The sequence below is a fragment of the Ambystoma mexicanum genome, chromosome 13, assembly GCF_040938575.1.
Source record: "Ambystoma mexicanum isolate Mex_15411 chromosome 13, UKY_AmexF1_1, whole genome shotgun sequence".
In the NCBI taxonomy this organism is placed as follows: Eukaryota; Metazoa; Chordata; class Amphibia; order Caudata; family Ambystomatidae; genus Ambystoma; species Ambystoma mexicanum.
Window position 1 is genome coordinate 682,212,373 of NC_090938.1, and position 19,682 is coordinate 682,232,054.

General features: G+C 46.9%; 1 protein-coding gene across 1 annotated transcript in view; it reads right to left on the reverse strand.

The window, feature by feature from the left end:
* Nucleotides 1–2,484: 2,484 nt before the first annotated feature.
* Nucleotides 2,485–19,682, reverse strand: part of MED1 (mediator complex subunit 1) — a 509,499-nt gene continuing 492,301 nt past the window's right edge. Inside the window, exons 17-18 of the mRNA XM_069634720.1 lie at nucleotides 8,525–8,630; nucleotides 2,485–6,275 (exon numbers count right to left, since the gene is read on the reverse strand). Coding sequence (XP_069490821.1) covers nucleotides 3,101–6,275; nucleotides 8,525–8,630 — 3,281 coding nt within the window. The 3' untranslated portion in view covers nucleotides 2,485–3,100. The remainder of the gene's footprint in view (nucleotides 6,276–8,524; nucleotides 8,631–19,682) is intronic.

Genomic DNA, 19,682 nt, shown 5'->3' on the forward strand with positions numbered 1-19,682 from the left:
AGTGGTCATTAACGGAGTCGCTTCCGAACAGTTCCCTTACAAGAGGGACTAGGCAGGGATGCCCCCTCTCCCCATTGGTCTATGTTTTGGTCAGGGAACCACTAGCCCAAAATATCAGACAGAACACCAGGATAAAAGGGCTCAACAGATATGGCACAGAATACAAACTTGCTCTGTTCTCAGATGACGTTTTAGCATATGTCACGCAGCCCGAGCAATTAATCCCTGCTCTCCTCCAAGAAATAGAAGACTATGGTGCGCAATCAGGGTTCCGCATTAATAAAAGCAAAACAGTCCTCCCACTCAAGGGGCCTGAGACTCTCCCTTTCACACCGGCACTGTCTTGGGACCTCCAACTCGCACAGTCAGGCGTAAGGTACTTGGGGGTTACCATCACAACAAACCTCCAGGAGCTATATCAAGCCAATTATACACCCCTTTGGTCCACAATCCAACAGGACATCGGCAGATGGAGCAAGCTCAAACTCTCCTGGGCGGGCAGGCTTACTGCAATCAAGATGAACATTCTCCCACAGCTCCTTTTCCTTTTTCAATCCCTTCCAGTCCAGCTCCTGAGCACTTAACTGAATACAGTAAAGAAATCCCTGCTAGCCTTTCTCTGGGACAACGGAAAACCGTGCATCGCCTATAAAACCCTGATCCTAGCTAAAGAGAAGGGTGGCCTTGCATACCCAGATATTCAAGAGTACTACGTTGCCACCCAACTGCGCATTCTAGTATCTCATATTGGGGAATCCAAAAGCAAACAGTGGCTAGCCCTGGAAAACTGCCTCTTTGCCCCAGTAACCATGGCCGAATGGTTAAGGCCTCCCTAGAACGCCATCGCGCGCAGAGCAGGGGAACACCCTGTATTGAAAGCATTGTGGCGATATGGAACAAAAACAAAACCAGGCATGAACGTAGTGACGGCATATATAGAGCAGAATGGAAATCTTCCATCGCAATGCAATATAACATGCACACCTGCAGAATCCTTACACTATGGCACCTGACTCCACAACAGTTAGCGAAAATGTACAAGGGTATCTCCCCTACTGCTGGAGAGGGTGTGGGCAAATTTGCACATATTGGCACCAATGGTGGAGCTGCACACAAATACAGCGTTAACGGAAGGAAATCTTTGGGTGGATCCACGACATAGAAGGTATCCATAGAGAGCACTCCCCTCTCCTGGTACTTTTTGGAGTAGAACTGTCCGAGGACAGATACCTACTCCTCCCCCACATGCCCAGAAATGTGCTAATGGCAGCGCGTGTCTGTGTTACCATCAAATGGAAAGCTTCTTCACCACCCTCGAAAGAGGAATGGCTAAGGAAAGCGAAAGAAATTTACGACAAGGAAAGCCTATCCACACTCCTAAAGGAGACACATACCCACATTGATCAGCAATGGCTCCCGTTTTTCCAGTATCTCCAAGAAATACAGAAACCTGCAGAGTGAACACATACCTGGTACCCTAATGACGAAACATGAACCCATCCAGCAACAACCCCACACCTGAACAGCTGAAACCTGCCTATTCAGCTAACCCCGAGTTACCAACACTCGGCACAAGCCACAGCAACCCAAATGCTACAAGCCAGCTTTTTGCGATTAGACCCTAAGGGAGGAGGGAGAGGGGAATGGGGCTCTGTCTTCTCTGTTTCTATCTCCTAACTTGGCTCTTCTAGCCACCCTCCCGCTAGTTACTTCTGATCTTTCACGTGGAGGGGGGGATCTTCTCTTTCACTACTTAATATTCTTCTATCTTAAAATGTATTACTGCGATTGCTAAAGCTTGCACTGTGAACTGTCGGAAGTATTTCGACAGCTGAATCTGTAAATCACAATAAAAATATATTTAAAAAAAATAAATGTAGGAAGATATTATTGTCAAACAATCTAGCATGTGATGATCTAGTGAGCCTAGCCCTATGAGTTAAAGACAACTGCCAGTCACTATTGCAGTTAACACAGTAACTAAGTAATTATTTTATAAAGTCTCCTGAAAGTGTTATTACTCCGGGATGGTGGGAAGCAGCAGTTAATTCACGATCCAGCAGGTACGAAGGCTACAGAAATGTCACCTCTTTCTAGAATCTTTAATGTAAATTTTTCTTAACAACATGCATGACTTACCGTATTACAGTAGATTTATAATTTTCCATCCCACCAAGTCATATGGCAAATTATGATTTCAAAGTTGTGCTCTAGTCATAAGTAAAATCACAGCGCTCCATGTTCTACAAGCTGTCGTATTGAAGGAACGAGAATCCATGTACAATTATGGTGGAACTGAGATGCATGATATACAGCAGCGCTACACTTTCATCCTACTGCACCATTAAGAGTAGACACCTAAGGAAAGTATGCTTGGACTTCTCACTGCGTACCTTGTACAGTGTACTCAATCTATGTTGGCCTGGCACCACGACACCCCTTCTTTTCCCTTAAATCAACCACACCTACAGATTTCAGAACACGTATTGTTAAAATAACACTGTATTTAAAAACAAGTGAACAGTGGTGGATAAAATGCAGGCACAGAATAAAAACACAGCATTCAATTAAAACAGCAGCCAACTACACTGCTTAGCCAAATTAAGACAGTCTAAAAGACAACAATGCTCATAAATAACCCAAAAAAAGCAAAACAAACTTAGATACTTCGAAGCCTTTGCTAAAACAATGCCATCTGGCTGATGGTTAATTTTTCCAACCCTGCAGTAAAAAAAGGAGAAAGAAAGAGATGATCGTCAACTGAAGTTCTGGATCTGGTGCATACCACCACCTCTTATACAATGCCCCATAAAATGTCATATGCACATTGAGATAGCTGCCTCGTTCTTCCTCAGTAACCTGGCCCAAGGCATAAAGCACTCCATTGACATATGTAATGAGGCTAAAATGTCCTGAATATTTGTACATTGTTTTCCTCATTTGAATTCCACTCTTCATATACCTGGAAATGTGGCTGAACTATGCAATTAAAAAATAAGCTCTGCCTCATCTGGCAAGGCAAGGCTGCGTTCTGGTTCCCTGCATCCGAAGCACACCTGATGCCAATTATAAAGTCTTGCCTATGCATGATTTACAATTTTCAGTTGCCAATAAGTGCCATGTCCATAAGGTCGTCGTCCTCCCCAATTAGAGAGCCAGGACTTTGCCGCGAAGACCGCTCGCTGGAGAGCATGACACTGCTGCTCATGGAGAGAGATTGCTCACTGGAGATGGGGGACTTGGACCAGCTCTCTGGCTTCATACTGTGGGATTTTTTCTTGTCGCGTTCCTTGTCTCGGTCACGATCTTTGTCTTTCAGCTTCTTCTTCTCTTTCTTGTGCTTCTTATGTTTCTCAGAGATGTACTCTGGTGGTGGGCGGACGCCATCGTCAGAGCTTGGGCTGTTCTGGTAGGACTTCTCAGCAATGGAGGAGCCAGACTCGCTCTCGCTGTCTACATTCTGGGGTGTGTAGGCTGGGGACTTGCTGTGACTAGGGGAACATCTTTCATGTTTAGGAGTTGAGCCACTGATCAAAGGAGAGCCGTAGCTCTTGGAGGACATCTGAGGTCTCAACCCATCCCCACCACCTTCGCCAGGTTTCTGCAGGGTGACCTTGGCTTTGATGCTGGGGGAGCCACCATCATGCTTGCTGATGATGATCTTGGCTACCCCAGTACTGCCAACACTCTTTGCATCCGACATTTTCTTTGAAGAGTCAGAAGACCCCCCGGACACTGAGACTTTGGACTTGTCCTTTTCACTCTTCTCACGTTTCCCCTGGAACTCGCCACCTGATGTGCTATGCTTGGAGGACACAGTGTGGCCAGAGGGAGTGGTGGAGCTCCCTCCTCCTTGGCCATCCATAGGGTCATCAGAGCCTGGCCCCCCGGTTCCCACCCCATGTTTGAGCTTATCTATAACTGCAGTAAGTGATGGTTTCTTGTTCCGGCTTGGGGACTTTCCTTTCGAACCTCCATGCTGGTTCTGAGATGAGGATGATGAGGACATATTGGAGGCACTGGATGAAAAGGAAGCATTTGAAGATGATGAACCTGAAGGTGGTGGTTTTTGTGATGATCCGGATGATCCCATTCCAGAAGACGATTTAAGATTGGAGGTGGATCCAGTGCCAGAAGCATGAGAGCCCCCAGAACCTGAATTTATAGGGGACTTGGCTTTGGAGGAAGGAGGCGTGCCTGGAATAGGCTTCAAGGGAGAAGACATCTTGTCAGAGCCCCCAGATGGCCGCGCATGAGAAGGAGAAATGTTTGGCTTGCTCATTGAGGGGTTCATGAGTGCAGACGATGGCTTGCCTTGAGGTTTTAGCTTTGTGCTACCAGAGCTGCTAAGACCATGCTTGGTGACCGGTGAAGAGCCTGGCTTGCCAGAAGATTGGGATGTGCTTTTGGACTGGCCCGATCCGGTGTTACTTTGACTGGAATAAAGGCTACTACTAATTTTTGACCCTGAAGAACCTTCAGATTTGTTACTTTTTATTTTGCTGGAGTTGGAAGATGAAGAGGAAGAGGAGGAGGAATGACTGTGATGGCTCTTGTTGCTAGAGGAAGACGTAGACCCTGCACTGCTGTACTGACTATGCGAAGAAGGCTTGCCCACAGTGACTGTACCCTTTGGGATCTGAATGGTTATTTTCGGAATAGGAGGGGTTGCTATCCCTGGTGGCGTCTGTGATCTTGCAGTGGTGACTGGAGATTTTGAGCCCCCTGTGCTAGCTGGTGGTGTAAAGGGTCGGCTAGATGAGCTGTGAGAGGGGGATTTTACTTCTCCTTCTGCCTTTTTTCGTTTGGGTGGCTTATCCTTGCTTTTACTATCATTGGACGGAGTCCTGCTACGCTTTCCAGCCTTCCCATCAAGTCCCACAGATTGCAGACCTCCATTGCCGCTGCCTTCTTTTAGGCGTGGTTTTGGAGTTTTGTCTTTTGTCAATTCTCCGCTCAGTAAAGGGCTTTGGCTTCCAAGATCTAGGATATCTTTGCACCCAGGAGCTATAATACTGAAGTCAACTGTGTCTGCTTGGCTGCTTGACTTAAATTTAGTATCCCCAACATCAGTGCCCAGAAGTGGCACTCCCAAAGCACTCAGCGCTTGAGCTGACAAGCCCTTAAAGTCATCATTGTCTCCACTCTGGCTGCTGTCATCATAGAGATCATCTCCAAAGGCACTTTGACTCTGACTGTTCAACAAGTCAGGATTGAAATCCACACCGTCAGGAAAAAACTGGTTAGAGGAGTCACTGTTTGGGCTGAGGTTGGCATCAGCAAGTAGATCAGCAGGGTCAGTATATAAGCTGTCACTGTTGTTTGTCTGGAAAACATCTGAATCAAACAAAGCACTCTGGTGGGAGTGCCCAGAGCTGGAAGAATCTCTGACAGGTGTGCCGATTGCCTGACAATCGTCGCCAGCCCCAGGCAGCTTGGAAGCCTCCTCAGCTATGTCAGAAAGGATGTCATTGACATCTGCCCCAATGCTGTCAGAGCTGGGCAGACGAACCATCCTGTGCTGTGGATGAGTTAATGGCTGCGGGTATGCTGTGGGTGGGGTGCTGCACTGACTGGGTGCTGGAGTAATGTGAGGGGTGTCCAAAGTGTCCCCTGACATATTAACATCAAAAATGGGATTGTTAGAATCAACGTCCATAGAAAAGAGCTCCCTCTGAAAGTCATCTTCTGTTTGATGCTTTGGCTTGTCGCCTGTGCGTATCCTCTTCTTTTTTGGCTTGCTACCGCCGGGGCCCACCTCCAGTCTTGGAGAGCCTGAGGAAGAATTCTGCCTCTCAAGCGGGCTGTTTCCATACAGTGTGGTAAAGTCCTGGGAAGGGTTGTCTTTCAGAAGAGTCATTAGCATTGGGTGATTCTTTGTGTTGCTTGCTGGCGAGGAGATGGGCGGTGGGGTCTGGTGTGGAGGTGTGGGGCTAGAGCCTACCGTTGCACCTGGGTTTCCTGTGATCTGTAGTAGACTGGTCAGTATGGGGTTTTGGTTGACCTTGTTGAAGTCCTCCTCATGACGTTCCTTTAAGCCAATGGAGAACAGAGTAGTGATCGGGCCACTAGGGAAAGTGTTGGTAGGCGTAGTGGTGCCACTCATGGGGTTGCTGCCAGTGGTCATACCATAACCCGGACTACTTGTGGGAGGAAGGTTTTTCTTCACCATATCTTCCACTGTCTCAGCAATGAGAGACAGTGCAGGAGTGTCAGCTTGGATGGTCTCTGCCTTCCTGCGTATGGCCCTCATAGTAACAGGGATGGACATGCACCTAGAAGAGAGCAAAGCACAGAGATCATCATTAGCCACACAGCTGGAATTTGGACTGAATAAACAACTTGGAAATTGCGGACAATGCCAGAATAAACTGGCATGGGTGGATAATGGCTAAAAAGCGACTTGTTAGCTGTAAATGATGACTTTAGGGAACTGAGATTCTTCCACTTTTCCTTAATATGTCCATGTGAACTCAACTGCAATATACAGTTCAGACATACCAAAAGAAAGAGAAGAGGTACTTTTGTACTAAAGACGTATGGGGGTTCGATAACAAAGTTTTAACAAATTGTACAATTTAAGCACCAAAGTCTCTTAATGGGGCAGAGTTTTGACGATGCTAAAGAAAAGTCATTTTCGGAAGCAGAGCACATGCATTCAGAGAAGAAATACAATATATGGGAAATTGAAAACTGTCAAAATTTAAACGTATGTTTAATTAAATTTGAATATGGCAATTTGTTTGAAAGGTGAACTGTCAAGTCATAGCCCTCGAGCCAAGAAAGTAGAAACGGCAAGTACAAATGAATCCAATCACTCCTGCTCAATAACACCCTCAGAACAGCTTCTGCATTACTGAAGCCATGTGACTATCACTTAATCCCCATTCTGATCACGCTCAATTGGCTCCTGTTAGAAGCCCATCCCATTCAAACAGCCACGCAAATACACTATGCTGGATCCATATGCAGCCCGTGCCATCAGGCCAGCTTCAACTCTTAGTCAAAAACTAAGTTACACCCTCCACATGAAATTTTGTATACTGCTCCTACCTCAACACACTGTCTTCTCTGGCCCACTTGCTGAACTGCTTACGTTTGTGTTCTTGAGCTCGGACTCCCCATTTATTATGTTTTCTCTGCTCCAGACCCTGGTGTTTGGTTATCAGTCCAGAGTTTGTCAGCACTCCACATGCAATGTTGGCTGCCACCACTATCCTGGCAGCATACATCTGCCTGCTAAACCTAAACACTATTGAGTAAAGTAGTAGTAACAAGATGAAAGCATAATACACTGGAACTACAGCCAACACTGCCCACAGACTGGGATGTATGCACTGTGTCAACTCCTTACCTTGAATGCTACACTTTTTAGACTACCAACCAGCTCATTGATCCACCGGGTTTCCTTGAATAAAGTAGTTGGTCTTTCCTATTACCCGATTTATTCTTGGGGGGCTCCTTTGTTCACAAAGTATTGCACCCATTTCATTTTACCACATCACTTAGCCTCTAAAGACGTATTCCTAATATTTTAAGCCCTCGTGTTTCCTGCAGAAAGCTGCCAGTCTTTACCTAGCTCCTGCACAATGGGGTTATCTTCCCCTGTAACACACTCCATCAAGAGAATGGTACATCCAAGCCTACAGAAGTATATGTCTTATGTCTACCACACTGGCATACAGTTACTATCTGGTATTAGCGCTTCACAGCTTAACTGAAATCTCAGGCAATCAGACAAACCCCCCCCCCCCAATAAGAAGTACAACAGACCAACACTAGCCTGTGTCTGCCACATAGTAATGCACCAAGCTCAACTTATTGAACTAGCTGACAAGCAGGTCATCTAAGGCGGCTTCTAGACCAACCAGAGCAAATCCAAATGCTGAATCTGCAACATCCATAAAAACAAGTGCTACTCAAGGTACTTCTAAGAAATACCTCCCATGACTTGGATGCCCCCACCCCCAGTACTCTCCCCTCCACCGACAAGCCACACTCTAGCTAGTATCGCAAATGAAATACCATCACCTTCCTAAAATACATACTTCATTTAGACAAACTCCCTCTCTGACGAGCCAAAAAAGGCTCCAGAGCACACTTTTGTTCTCCATTTCCCCCACTGGATTTAAAGGTTAAGTGCTCAATTCTTATAAATGTTTTTCATCTGTGTCCCTGGAGCCCCTGGTTCAAACTAAAAAACTCTTCAAAATAAAATGAAGGAAGGGTTGGGGAGGGGGGAGATGGGGTTGGAACCAGACATAAAATATCACTGTATGATGGAGGCAGTGCCAGACTACAGATGGGTGATGGGGAGGCTATGCTCCTCTCATCAAGCAGGCGCCAACTCCCTCTGCCACATCCGTGGGTTGTATGACAGTTAAACAGACAGCGGTCCCTAACCTATGGACATGTGTACCTTCAGATACCAGAGAGTGTCCGCGGAAATGCTCAAGTATTAGTTAGGCCACCATTGTCTCAAACCTAAGATGGTGGTGCACTGTTAGATGGAAATGGCATATACCTCTGAACGACCTTGGCGATGAAGTCATCGGTACAGATGAGTGCATCTGATAGGCCCTTATAAAGCTTGCAGTTTACATGCGTAGAGTCCTGGACATCCATCACCACTGCAAGAGAGACAAAGGAGAGTTATTAGCATGGCTGACCATCTCAGAATAATTAACAAAGGCAAAAACACAGAAATCCCTACACCCACCTTCAGAAAAAAGTGCTGGTTTAATACTTCAGAAGGGACAAAATAAATTAGTTGAAAGTAAGCAAAGTATCTACACAGTACAGGAGAGGCAGTAGTATGTTCTGCAACTCGAGGATCTTCAGATGTTTTAACTACGATTCCCATGATCCCTCACCATCAGCTATGCTAGCTAGGGGTAATGGAAGTTGCAGTGCAAAGCACCTGTGGAGCCAAATGTTGTAGACCCCTGTTCTACAAGGGTGTGCCAAGACTCTGGTCTGGAGGGACAGGAAACCCTGCAATGTACCTTCAAAGATGTGGAGTGAAGTCAGCAAGATATTGCATTTTGAGCAACTCGTGGTTCAGTGTAATTTAAATGTCTGCTGTTTTTCTGCTTAATGCTTGTACATCATTCTGCCAGTATGGGAGGAGATCTCTAATCAGAAACATTTTAGTATGGGGCAGGTTGCTGGTGGGATGGGAGCATGGGGAGGAGATTGTAAGGGCAGTAGTAAGAAATGTTTCCTGTTTTTCCCCACCCGTTTCAGCCAGATTGCTATGCATTTGATTTCCCTGCTTAGCTAAACATCCACAGGTCTGAACGCTGTTGCTCTCCAGATGTTTTGAACGAGGAGTCCCCTGATCCCTCAACATAGACTATGAAAAACATTCATGAGACTTAAGCACTTGGAAGTGTGCTATGGAGCCTTTGTTGGCGTGTCAGAGAAGGAGTTTGTCTAAATGTAGTATGTATTTTAGGAAGCGGATGGTTTTTTATTTGCGATAGTAGCTTGAGGGTGGCCATCTTGTTGGGGTATGGGAGGGGATGCGAAAGGCATCCACATCATGGGAGGTTTTTCTTAGAAGTGCTGTGAGCAGCACACGTTTTTGTGGAGGTTGCAGATTCAGCATATGGATTGGCTGCGGTTGTGGTAGAAGTCGCCTTAGTGGGGGTGGGGCATCCAAGTCATGGGAGGAATTTGTCCAGACATTTTGAAGTAGGAGTCTGCGGATCCCTCAAAGCCAACTATGCTGCCTATGGCTGATGGTAGTTGTAGTCCAAAACATCTGGAGTGCTAAAGGTTGCAAAACCCTGCTTCCTAGCACCTCAGTGTGTAATGCAAAATCACACACTTCAGAGACACAAAAACCTAGCACACACTACTTTGCTGCTTTTTTAAAGGACTAAGGATGCCCATTTCTTTTTTCAAAAAACCTTGATTTAGTTTAACATGTTGTGGGTACAGAAACAGGCATAAGAACGTTACTTTACTTTAATAAATGTATAAAGTGCGCGCATGGACCTGTAGGTTTTAGGGCTCTAACAGGCATACAACAACAAACAAAAAAGATTAGACAATTTCAGATTAGACAATTCAGCCGACAATGTACAATATAGAGCAAATGAGATCCATTACAAGACAAAGCCAAGTTCCGACCCACCCCCAACCCACATACAGTGTCAGACAAACTACCATGCAACAAGGGGGGCCTGGCAGTGATCACAGGATAATTCTCTGTAAAGTCAATGAACAGGGTCCAGACAAAGACATATTTAGCGGAACGCCCTTCACATAATGCCATAATTTTATGAGCAACCAGAATGTCCCACATCCTAGCCACCGGGCCATCAGTAGACTTCCAGGTCCAGGCAATAGTCGATTTCGCTGCCAGAAGAAAATGCCCGATTAGGGTGGCTATTGGGCCAGTGAGGGGGAAAAGACGAGACCCTGTGTCAACCAGAATCACCACCTGTGGGTCCATGGGGAGAGACAATCCTGTAACATCCTTTATTTTTGAGAGCACCTCCCTCTGAAAGAGGCCCACCCTGGGACACAACCACACCATGTGAAAAAGAGAGCCCAGTGCATCACAGCCCTGCCAGCAATTAGCAGAGTAATCCTTGACCATGTGATGCAACCTTTCCGTGGTGAGATACCACCTGTAACAAAATATATAGGAACATTCCCTATCCATGACACACCTGGAAGATGTAAGCATCCTACCCCATATTTTCAGCCATTTCTTGTCCTCAACGGGCCCACCCAAGTCAGCTTCCCATTTAGCCATATATGGTAGGCGCACAACAGGGTCCTGTGTGTCCAGAAGCTTATATAGCTTCGAGATCCACCCCCTTGGCATCCCCTCTTGCAATGTTAACTCGAGATCAGACAGCGGTTTAGTAGCCACCTTCTTCGCGAATGGTTGAGAAGCCCAGTGCCGCAATTGTGCATAACAGAATCATTCAGTTTCCTGCAAATCAAAGGTTCATTTACATTCCTCAAAAGTCATTGGACGACTACCTTTATAGAGCTGTTGTAGGTTCACCAGTCCACCCGTTATCCACCTCCCAAAGGCCCCACGGTCACAACCAGGCTGAAAACACAAATTGTCCCATACAGGTGTAAGGGGCCCCAACCCCCTGGACACTGCTCACCTCCAGAAGGGCCCTCCCCCTAAAATAAAATGTACATTTGGTTGTTGCCAGCAAAGCGAATCCCCTCTCCTGCCCCAGGGAGCTCCTATCTAAATAAGGCAGTTGGAACAATTTTACCACCGGTTGGGCCTGTTCAATCGGTTTCGAATTTGGAAGCAAATCGGGCGTATTCCAGGTCAGAGCATGAGAGAGCTGCGCCGCTATGTTGTAGCGTAAGACATCAGAGACTGCGAGGCCCCCCATATGCATCGGCACTAACAGCCCTTTCCTGGATATTCTAGAGCGTTTATTCCACCAGATAAATTTAAAGATCTTCCCCTGGAGTGCGCAGGGATCCTCACCAGTGACGTCGAACATAGGTAAAGCAGACATGGAAACTGATTCATTTTGACCGCCGCAATGCGACCAAACCAGGATATCTCTTGGCGTCCCCACCTGCCCAAGTCCTCGGCCAGCTCCAGAAGCAGCAGTGGAAAATTAGCCCGAAAAATCTCTGTGACACTACTTGGTAGGGGATAGACTCACGGGACCACTGTGTTGGTGCCAGGGCCCCAATAGCACTCCTCTCCTGGGGCTTCAGCGACAAATCCAGCGCAATGCGATTTATTATAGTTTACCTGGAAACCAGATGCCCGGTCAAAGTCATCCAACTCATGTAGTACCGCTTCCAAGGAGGAGCAGGTATTACTCAGGGTGAGCAGGACATCATCTTCATAAAAAAGAGACACCTTATAATCCGCCTCCCCAACCAGACGCCCTCTATCGCCCCATTAGTTCTAATTCGACTAGCAAACGGCTCCACACAAGGCGAAAAATCAACAAGGAGAGTGGGCAGCCCCGTCTCATGCACCCGGTGATTGACAGTTTGGACGCCAGTGCCCCATTAACCCTAAGGTGTGTAGATTGGGGTTAGTAGGTTGCCATGATACAACTAATGAACCCTGGCCCGAAGCACACCAGGACCCCTCAAAGGTATCCCCAGTTCACCCTGTCGAAAGCCTTATGAGCGCACAGTGCGATAATGCCTAAATCCATACCCAAGTGACTCACCGCGTCCAGCAGACTGAGGACCCGTCGCTCATTATCCTGCCTGCTACGACCCACAATAAACCCTGTCTGATCACCGTCTGTGTGTCCGGGAAGAAAATAAATCCAACATACGACGGCCCAGGATAATTGAGAAGAGCTTTGAGTCCATATTAGTGAGGGTAATAGGGCGAAACGAGTCGCAAAGTAGCAGAACTTTACCCGGCTTGGAGATCAAAACGGGCGTACAACTCACCATAGATGGAGCACCCGCCCGGAAGTCATAAAGGAGTTAAAAAGATCTACCAAGGGGGTAACCAGGAAGTCACAAAACTTCCTGTAAAAGGGAGCCGTGAAACCACAGGGACCCGGAGCCTTATTCTTCAGAGTCTTAATTGCCCATTATATTTCACTCGCTGAGATCAGTGCTTCGAGAGACTCCCGATCCTCGCCGGAGAGACTGGGCAGGTGTGCATCTCCCAGATATTTTGCCTGTTCCTTCATCAGCGGGATCTCGCCCCTAAACTGTTAGGCAAAGTTTGAATGCAGTATCCTCTGGGAACACTACAAACAACTATGACTACAGGTATAGGCAACCCAAACTTTGGTATAAGCTTGTACTACACCGTTTTGGTAGTGTGTTGAGCAGCCAGGCTTATCGCAAGAGGGGAAATGTGAGCTGTAGTGGAGTTACACAAAGATTCACTGTTACAGGTATTCAAATAAACTCTTATACTCAAGATTTCTTGCATAAACAATTATTAATTTATCAGTCAGTTATAAAAGCCTTCTCTAGAAGGTAGCAATATACTAGTAACACACAAATACACCAATACTGTACACTCTTAGTTTCTAAATCAGTAAATACCCTTTTGGGATGGCCTACAGACACACCCTACACCCACAGGTGACTTCAATAACAAGGGTGCTGGGGACATTAATATCTTACTGCTGGCATTTAGAATACTTTTAGAAGTTGGTAAAAGACAAAGGTTATTAGAACACAAGAGACCACAAATATTCTTCCTCCAAGAAGAGTCATACAATTCAATATGCTAAGCCAAAGTCAATGGGCAAAAGTCTTGTATAGGATGAAGCACTTCTGGTAAGTAAATGGAAAAGTTTGCACAAGTTCTTATGAGTCTTTAATAAAAAGAAGGATCAAATGTAGGGCCACAAGCTGATTATGCTTGTGAGATGTAGAAGTTTCAAAGCAACTCTACAGTAAGAGGTAAATTCCCTTTAGCTTGTTTTACAGTACCTTGGCAATGAAGAAAATGTGCAGCTGATGACTTCTGTTCCTGTGCAGCTCTCACTGGTCCTGGGCCTCAGTCATGGGGACAAGAGGGAGGACGTCGGGGGGGTAGGGGGGTCTCCTGCAATGCACTGTGACTGTCCAAACTTGCAACCGGCAAACTTCACTTTCAGTGGCTGTTGTGTGTTTCAGCTCCTTGCGTCTACCGCAAATAGCAACACTGCGGTTCCTGGCTGTTGAGGTGGACTTTCCTTGCTTTTGGGGTCCCACACTCTGTTGAGGGGGCTCAGGCTTGGTCAATCCTGCTTCTTGGGAGTCCGGAGGATCTTCCAAAAGCTCTAGGCCAGCTTAAAAGCAACACACCCAATCTGGTGTTCCTCTCCCTGGCTATACGGTTTCCAGCAGCAACTCGGTGGAAATTCAACCAGCTCCGAGATGGATGTCCAGGTGACTTACTTTGGAGTTGATTGATCCCACCAACTCAAAGGGAGAAGTAGTCCTTGCAGGGGCTTCTCTGTCGATGCAAACTTGGCGTTTCAGCACTGCAGAAGGGCTTCAAAGGGCAAAACAACGGTCCAGGACTTGCAGCAGGCGTCCTCTTCAAGCTCTTCTTCGGTTCCTTCGTCCAGTGGTCGACTCTGCCTTCCAAGCCAAAAGACTCGCCTTTTATTCAGTACTCTCCCATTCATTCTAGACTAGCTGTCACTCATCTAGCAGGGTGGCTGTCCTTGCCTGACAGTCAGCCAGCCAATCACGACAGAGTGCATTTGGGTTTCCTAGGAGACTAAGCACAGGGAGTTTCGGGTAACATAAAAATGAATGTTGCATGAGAAGCAAGACAAAGGGGATACTAAGTAACCCTTCCAGCACTCTATTGTAAGATAGGGTGTGCTGGGTCTAGGAAGTTACAATGCTAAGTAAAGTCAATTTCACTTTACTGCTCTGGAAAACAGTAGTTTATCCCAGAGAAGGTAGTTAAACCTTTGGGAAATCTGGAAGACTTCCCTGTGTCACTGCACTGAAGTTGCTTTGTGACACCATGTAAAAGATGATACCTATGAAGTTTGTCAAACTCCATAACCAAAAGAAACACAGTGTAGAAAATCACATTAAAATACATGAGAGAGTGGGGGGGGAAAGGGTCACACTCTCTCTAGGTTAAAATAAATAAAGTCCTTAAAATCCAGCAAAGTTGCTGAGGGTCTCTAAGGTGAAGGGAATTAGCATGTTTCTGAGAATTCTCCCCAACACTCCTCTCCCCCAGACTAGGGGACACGAGGATTTAATCCACCCCTGGATGAATCTCCTTACTCCAGTCGATCATACTTTCTGGAGAGACCATCAGCTTTTTGGTGATTACACCCTGACCTGTGTTCAATGGTAAAATCAAACCCTTGTAGGCTGATTGACCATCTTAACAATTTAGGATTCTCCCTCTTCATCTGCATTAACCATCTCAAGGGTTGGTGGTCTGTTTGAATCACAAAAGTAGATCCATACAATTATGGTCTAAACTTCTTCAAAGACCACACAATGGCAAATCATTCTCATTCTATGGTTGCCCACCTTGTCTCAGGTTCCTTCAGTTTTCTACTGATGAAGCAGATTATGTGTTCCCTGCCTTTATTGTCCAGCTAACTCAGAACTGCACCTATACCTGTATTGGAAGCATCTGTCTGTACAATAAAGGGTTTGTTGTAGTCAGGAGCTCTTAAGACTGGAGCTTGACAAAGAGCTTGCTTAAATCCTTCAAATGCCTTAGTGCACTCCTCATTCCACCTGACCTTATTGGGGAATTTCGGTGAGGAGATCACTTTTAAGGGAGAAGCTAAGGTCCCATAGTTCTCAAAGAAGTTCCTATAGTAACCTGTGAGACCTAGAAAGGCTCTCACTTGGGGTTGAGTAGTAGGGGTGGCCTACTTTTGTACAGCCTGTACTTTGCTAGGCAATTGCCTTATTTCACCACCTCCTACCTCATGTCCAAGACAGACCATTTTACTCTGACCAATTTGACATTTACTTGCCTTTATGGTCAGATTGGCTTGCTCAAGAGCCTGCAATACATATCCTGAGTGATCTATATGCTCTTTCCAAGTAGGGCTGAACACTGCAATGTCATCCAAGTATGCCATGAAGAAGTCCTCCATCCCATTCAGAACATGATTGACCATCCTTTGGAATGTAGCAGGTGCATTCTTTAGTCCAAAAGGCATAACCTTAAACTGGTTGAGGCCTCCTGGGGTTGAAAATGCAAATTTTCTCCTTGGCATGGTCTGTCAGAGCTATTTGCCAATAGCCTGAGGTTAGATCAAATGTACTGAGATACTTGGCTGAACCAAGCTTGTCCACCAGTTCATCTGTCTTAGGTTAACGATGGGCATCAGTCATGGTGACAACATTAAGGGCTCTATAATCCACACAGAATCTCAACTCTTTGGATCCTGCCTTTGGTACTAGTACAACTGGACTAGGCCAAGGATTTGTAGATGGTTCTTTTACCCCGAGATCAAGCATCTTGTCGACCTCTTCCTTTATGTGGGTTCTTACATGGTCTGACATTCTGTAACCTCTGCTTTTAACAGGTAAACAGTCACCAGTGAGAATCTCAAGCTGGCCCCAAGAGGTCAAGCCTGGTGAGAGTGAAAACAGAGGGGCAAGCTGATTTAATAGAGCTTTGCACTCCTCCTGTTGTTCCAGTGTCAGATCAGAAGAGGGATTAACTCTTATCTTTCCATCTAAAGGTTGTCCCCTGAGGAGGTCAGGTAGAGGCTCACACTCCTCCTCCTCCTCCTGATCAGAGGCTAGAGGCAAAGCTCCCAGTTCTGGTCTAGAGACGAACAAGTTACTTACCAACTGGTAACGTTCTTTCCACTAGATGTTTCTCCAACGTATTCCACATCTTTGACATGTAATGTCCACAGCTGTGTACTTGGGAAATTTTTTCGGCAGAGGGCGTTCTGAGTCAATGGCGTCGGGTCGATGTCCCTCGAAGGCCTTCGTCGAGGGGGACGTCACCAGATGTTATAAATAGGACGCACGGCGCCCGTAGCCTCAGTTTATGTTTTTTCCTCCATAACGTGTGACATGCTCATATTCAATGCCTGCTTGACTGCACATAGCCTTGAGGGAAAGTAAGCTGCAATAGCATAGGAAATTCTCCAGAGGGACAGGCTGGGAGGGCGATGTGGAATACATTGGAGGAACATCCAGTCGAAAGAACGTTACCAGTTGGTAAGTAACTTGTTCTTTGAATGGATAGTGTCCTCCAACGTATTCCACATCTTTGACAGACTCCCAAAGCAGTACCAGAAAATGGAGGAGCGAAAAGAATTTAGCATACCCAATCAGATGGCAGAATAAAGAACCGCCTTTCCAAAGGCCATATTTTGACCATGGAGCGTATCCAGGGAGTAATGTTTGACAAAGGTGTGGATAGAAACCCATGTGGCTGCGTCACAAATATTCCTAATAGGAACTGCCCGCTGCGGGGCTGTGGAAGTAGCTACGCCCCTAGTGGAATGAGCATGCAACCCTTCAGGAGGGTCCTTGCCCGCCAATCAGTAACATTCCATAATGGTGAGGATAATCTACCTGGACATTGACTGTTTGGTAACAGCCTTGCCCAATCGGTGTCCAGCATACCCCGCAAAGAGTTGATCGTCCACTCTGACCCTGGACATCCTAGAAATATAAAAGCTCAGAGCTCTCCTAGGGTCCAACCTATGAAGTCGCTCCTCTTCCTTACCAGGATGAGGAGGAGGCTAGAAAGATGGAAGAACCACTTTCTGGCTTAAGTGACATTCAGATACTACCTTAGGTAGAAAGGAAGGACATACCTTCAGTACAACCCTATTCTTGTGGAACACAGTAAAGGGCGGCTTAGATGAAAGTGCCTGCAATTCACTCACTCTGCGAGCTGAAGTAACCGCAACCAAGAACACCGTCTTGAAAGACAACAGTCTCAAAGGACAAGAGTGCAAAGCTTCAAATGGAGCACCCATCAGGAATTTCACGACCAAATTCAAATCCTAAAAAGGCACCTGGAACGGGGACGGCGGGAACACATTAGTGAGTCCTTTAAGAAATTGGGAAATGAAAGGAATCTTAAAATAAGAACATTCTTCAGACGAGTGCTTGAAGATAGACAGCGCCATCAGGTAACCTTTAATGGTACCTACTTGAAGGCCCCTGTGGGCCAAAGAAAGCAGGAAAGAAAGAACCATGGGAATGGAACACTGAAATGGATCAACATTTTGTCCTCTGCACCAGTCGCAAAACTTACGCCAACGGTATAGGGATTATGTTGCTGGCCGCCTGGCCGAAAGCAACACCTCCACCACGTCATACGGGAGGTCCCAATCCTTATACCTCAACCTTTCAGATACCAAGCATGAAGGCTGAGAGTCCTGAACTCTGGATGGAGAACCTGACACCGCCCCCCCACCTCGTGCGCGAGAGCATATCCTCTTGGTAGGGAAGACGGCGTGGAGGGCAGATGGACATTTCTAGAAGGTCTGGGTACCGCGCTCTCCTGGCCCAATCTGGAGCAATGAGGATCATGTGGGATCCGAACCTCCTTAACACTTGAGGAATGACGGGGACCGGAGGAAACGCGTACAGAAGTGGGACTGACCAATCCACGATAAAGGCGTCTACGAAGGCTCCTCTCGGAGGAAATTCCCTTGAGCAGAATCTCTCGCACTTCCGGGTGGCACTGGTCGTGAAGAGATCTACTTGTGGGGTTCCCCAAAGGGCGAGGATCTCCAAAAGGACTCCCTGAGCCAACTACCACTCGTGAGAGACTGTGCTCTGCCTGCTCAGAGTGTCCGTCGCTGCATTCTCCTCTCCGGCCAGATGAACTGCCGAGAGTGATATTCCCTGCCGGATTGCCCAGAACCAGAGCTGCATCACCTCTCTGCACAACGGGAGTGACCCTACCCCCCCTTTTGTGTTGAGGTAATGCATGGCCACTGTGTTGTCCGTCATGATCAGGACACACTTCCCCACACAGACGGCAGAAAAGCCTTCAGGGCCAGCCTGATGGCCCTCAGCTCTAACAGGTTGATGTGGAGTTTGGACGCTTGCAGTCAAATCTTCGGCATGTGGTCCCCATCCTGTGAGGGAAGCATCCGTTACAACTGTCACCTCTGGCCAAGGTTGCCAAAATGGCTCCCCCTTCATCAGGTTCCCCTTGTTGGCCCACCACAGCAGATCCCGTGAGACAGAGTGGAATCTGAACGGGATCCGACGTTTTGCCTGAGAATTGTGACCACTGCATCTTGAGAACCCATTGCAGGGGTCTCATCCTCAGTCTGGCCTCTGGCATCAGAAAAATGCAGGATGCCATGAGGCCGAGCAACCTTAAGAATTCGAAAGCCGGGAGACAGTGGGCATCTTGAAACTTGTCCACCATCTGCACAACGTGAGGAGCCCTCACCTTGGGAGGCGAGCACTTCCCCAAGGACGTGTCCAACACAGCCCCGATATACTGGCGCTTTTGGGAAGGTGTCCGATGTGACTTTTTTTTTTTTTTTTTACTTTTATTTATTTAGCTTGGCAGCACAACATAGGCGAGCAACATACAAGGTAAGTACAATACAGTAACAGTTTGGACGATACAGGCATACAGAACTGCTTACAATTTTGGTGTACACTTGGAAAGCATATGCAGAATGGGTGCGAGACTGGGGAACCAGCAGCTCAGGAGGGGGAACCGGGGCGAGAGAGGGTGATAGCTGGGGATGATGCATCCGATGCCACACTCATATCGGACATATAGGATCGAAATTTGAGCCAAACATCTCTGGGTCTTAAGTGAGTTGCAGTAGGGACCAGGATTCCTCTGTGTCTGAGGCCCAAGTGACTACCTTGAGCCACTGCGTATGAGTGGAGGGTGTGGGTCGAAGCCAGTAGAGTAGAACAGATCGCACTGCGAGCAGCATGCAAAGGCCGGCCAGTTTTTTGGAGTCTCGACGGAGTTCGGGGAAGCCGTGAAAGAGACATCTCATTGGGGAAGGGCTGATGGGGTGCTCAAGGATAGTTGACATGGTAGAGCATACCAGGCTCCAAAACTGGGTGAGGCGGGGACAGGACCAGATCATGTGAATATAGTCAGCGGTATCATAGCCACACCTGGGACATCTTGGGGAGTGGTCGTTAAGCATGCGATGAAGTCTGCTCGGGGTATAATGGTACCTATGAAGTACCTTAAGCTGAATTAGTTTGAAGCAGGAGTTGAAGGACACCCTGTGTATGCGTGTGCACAT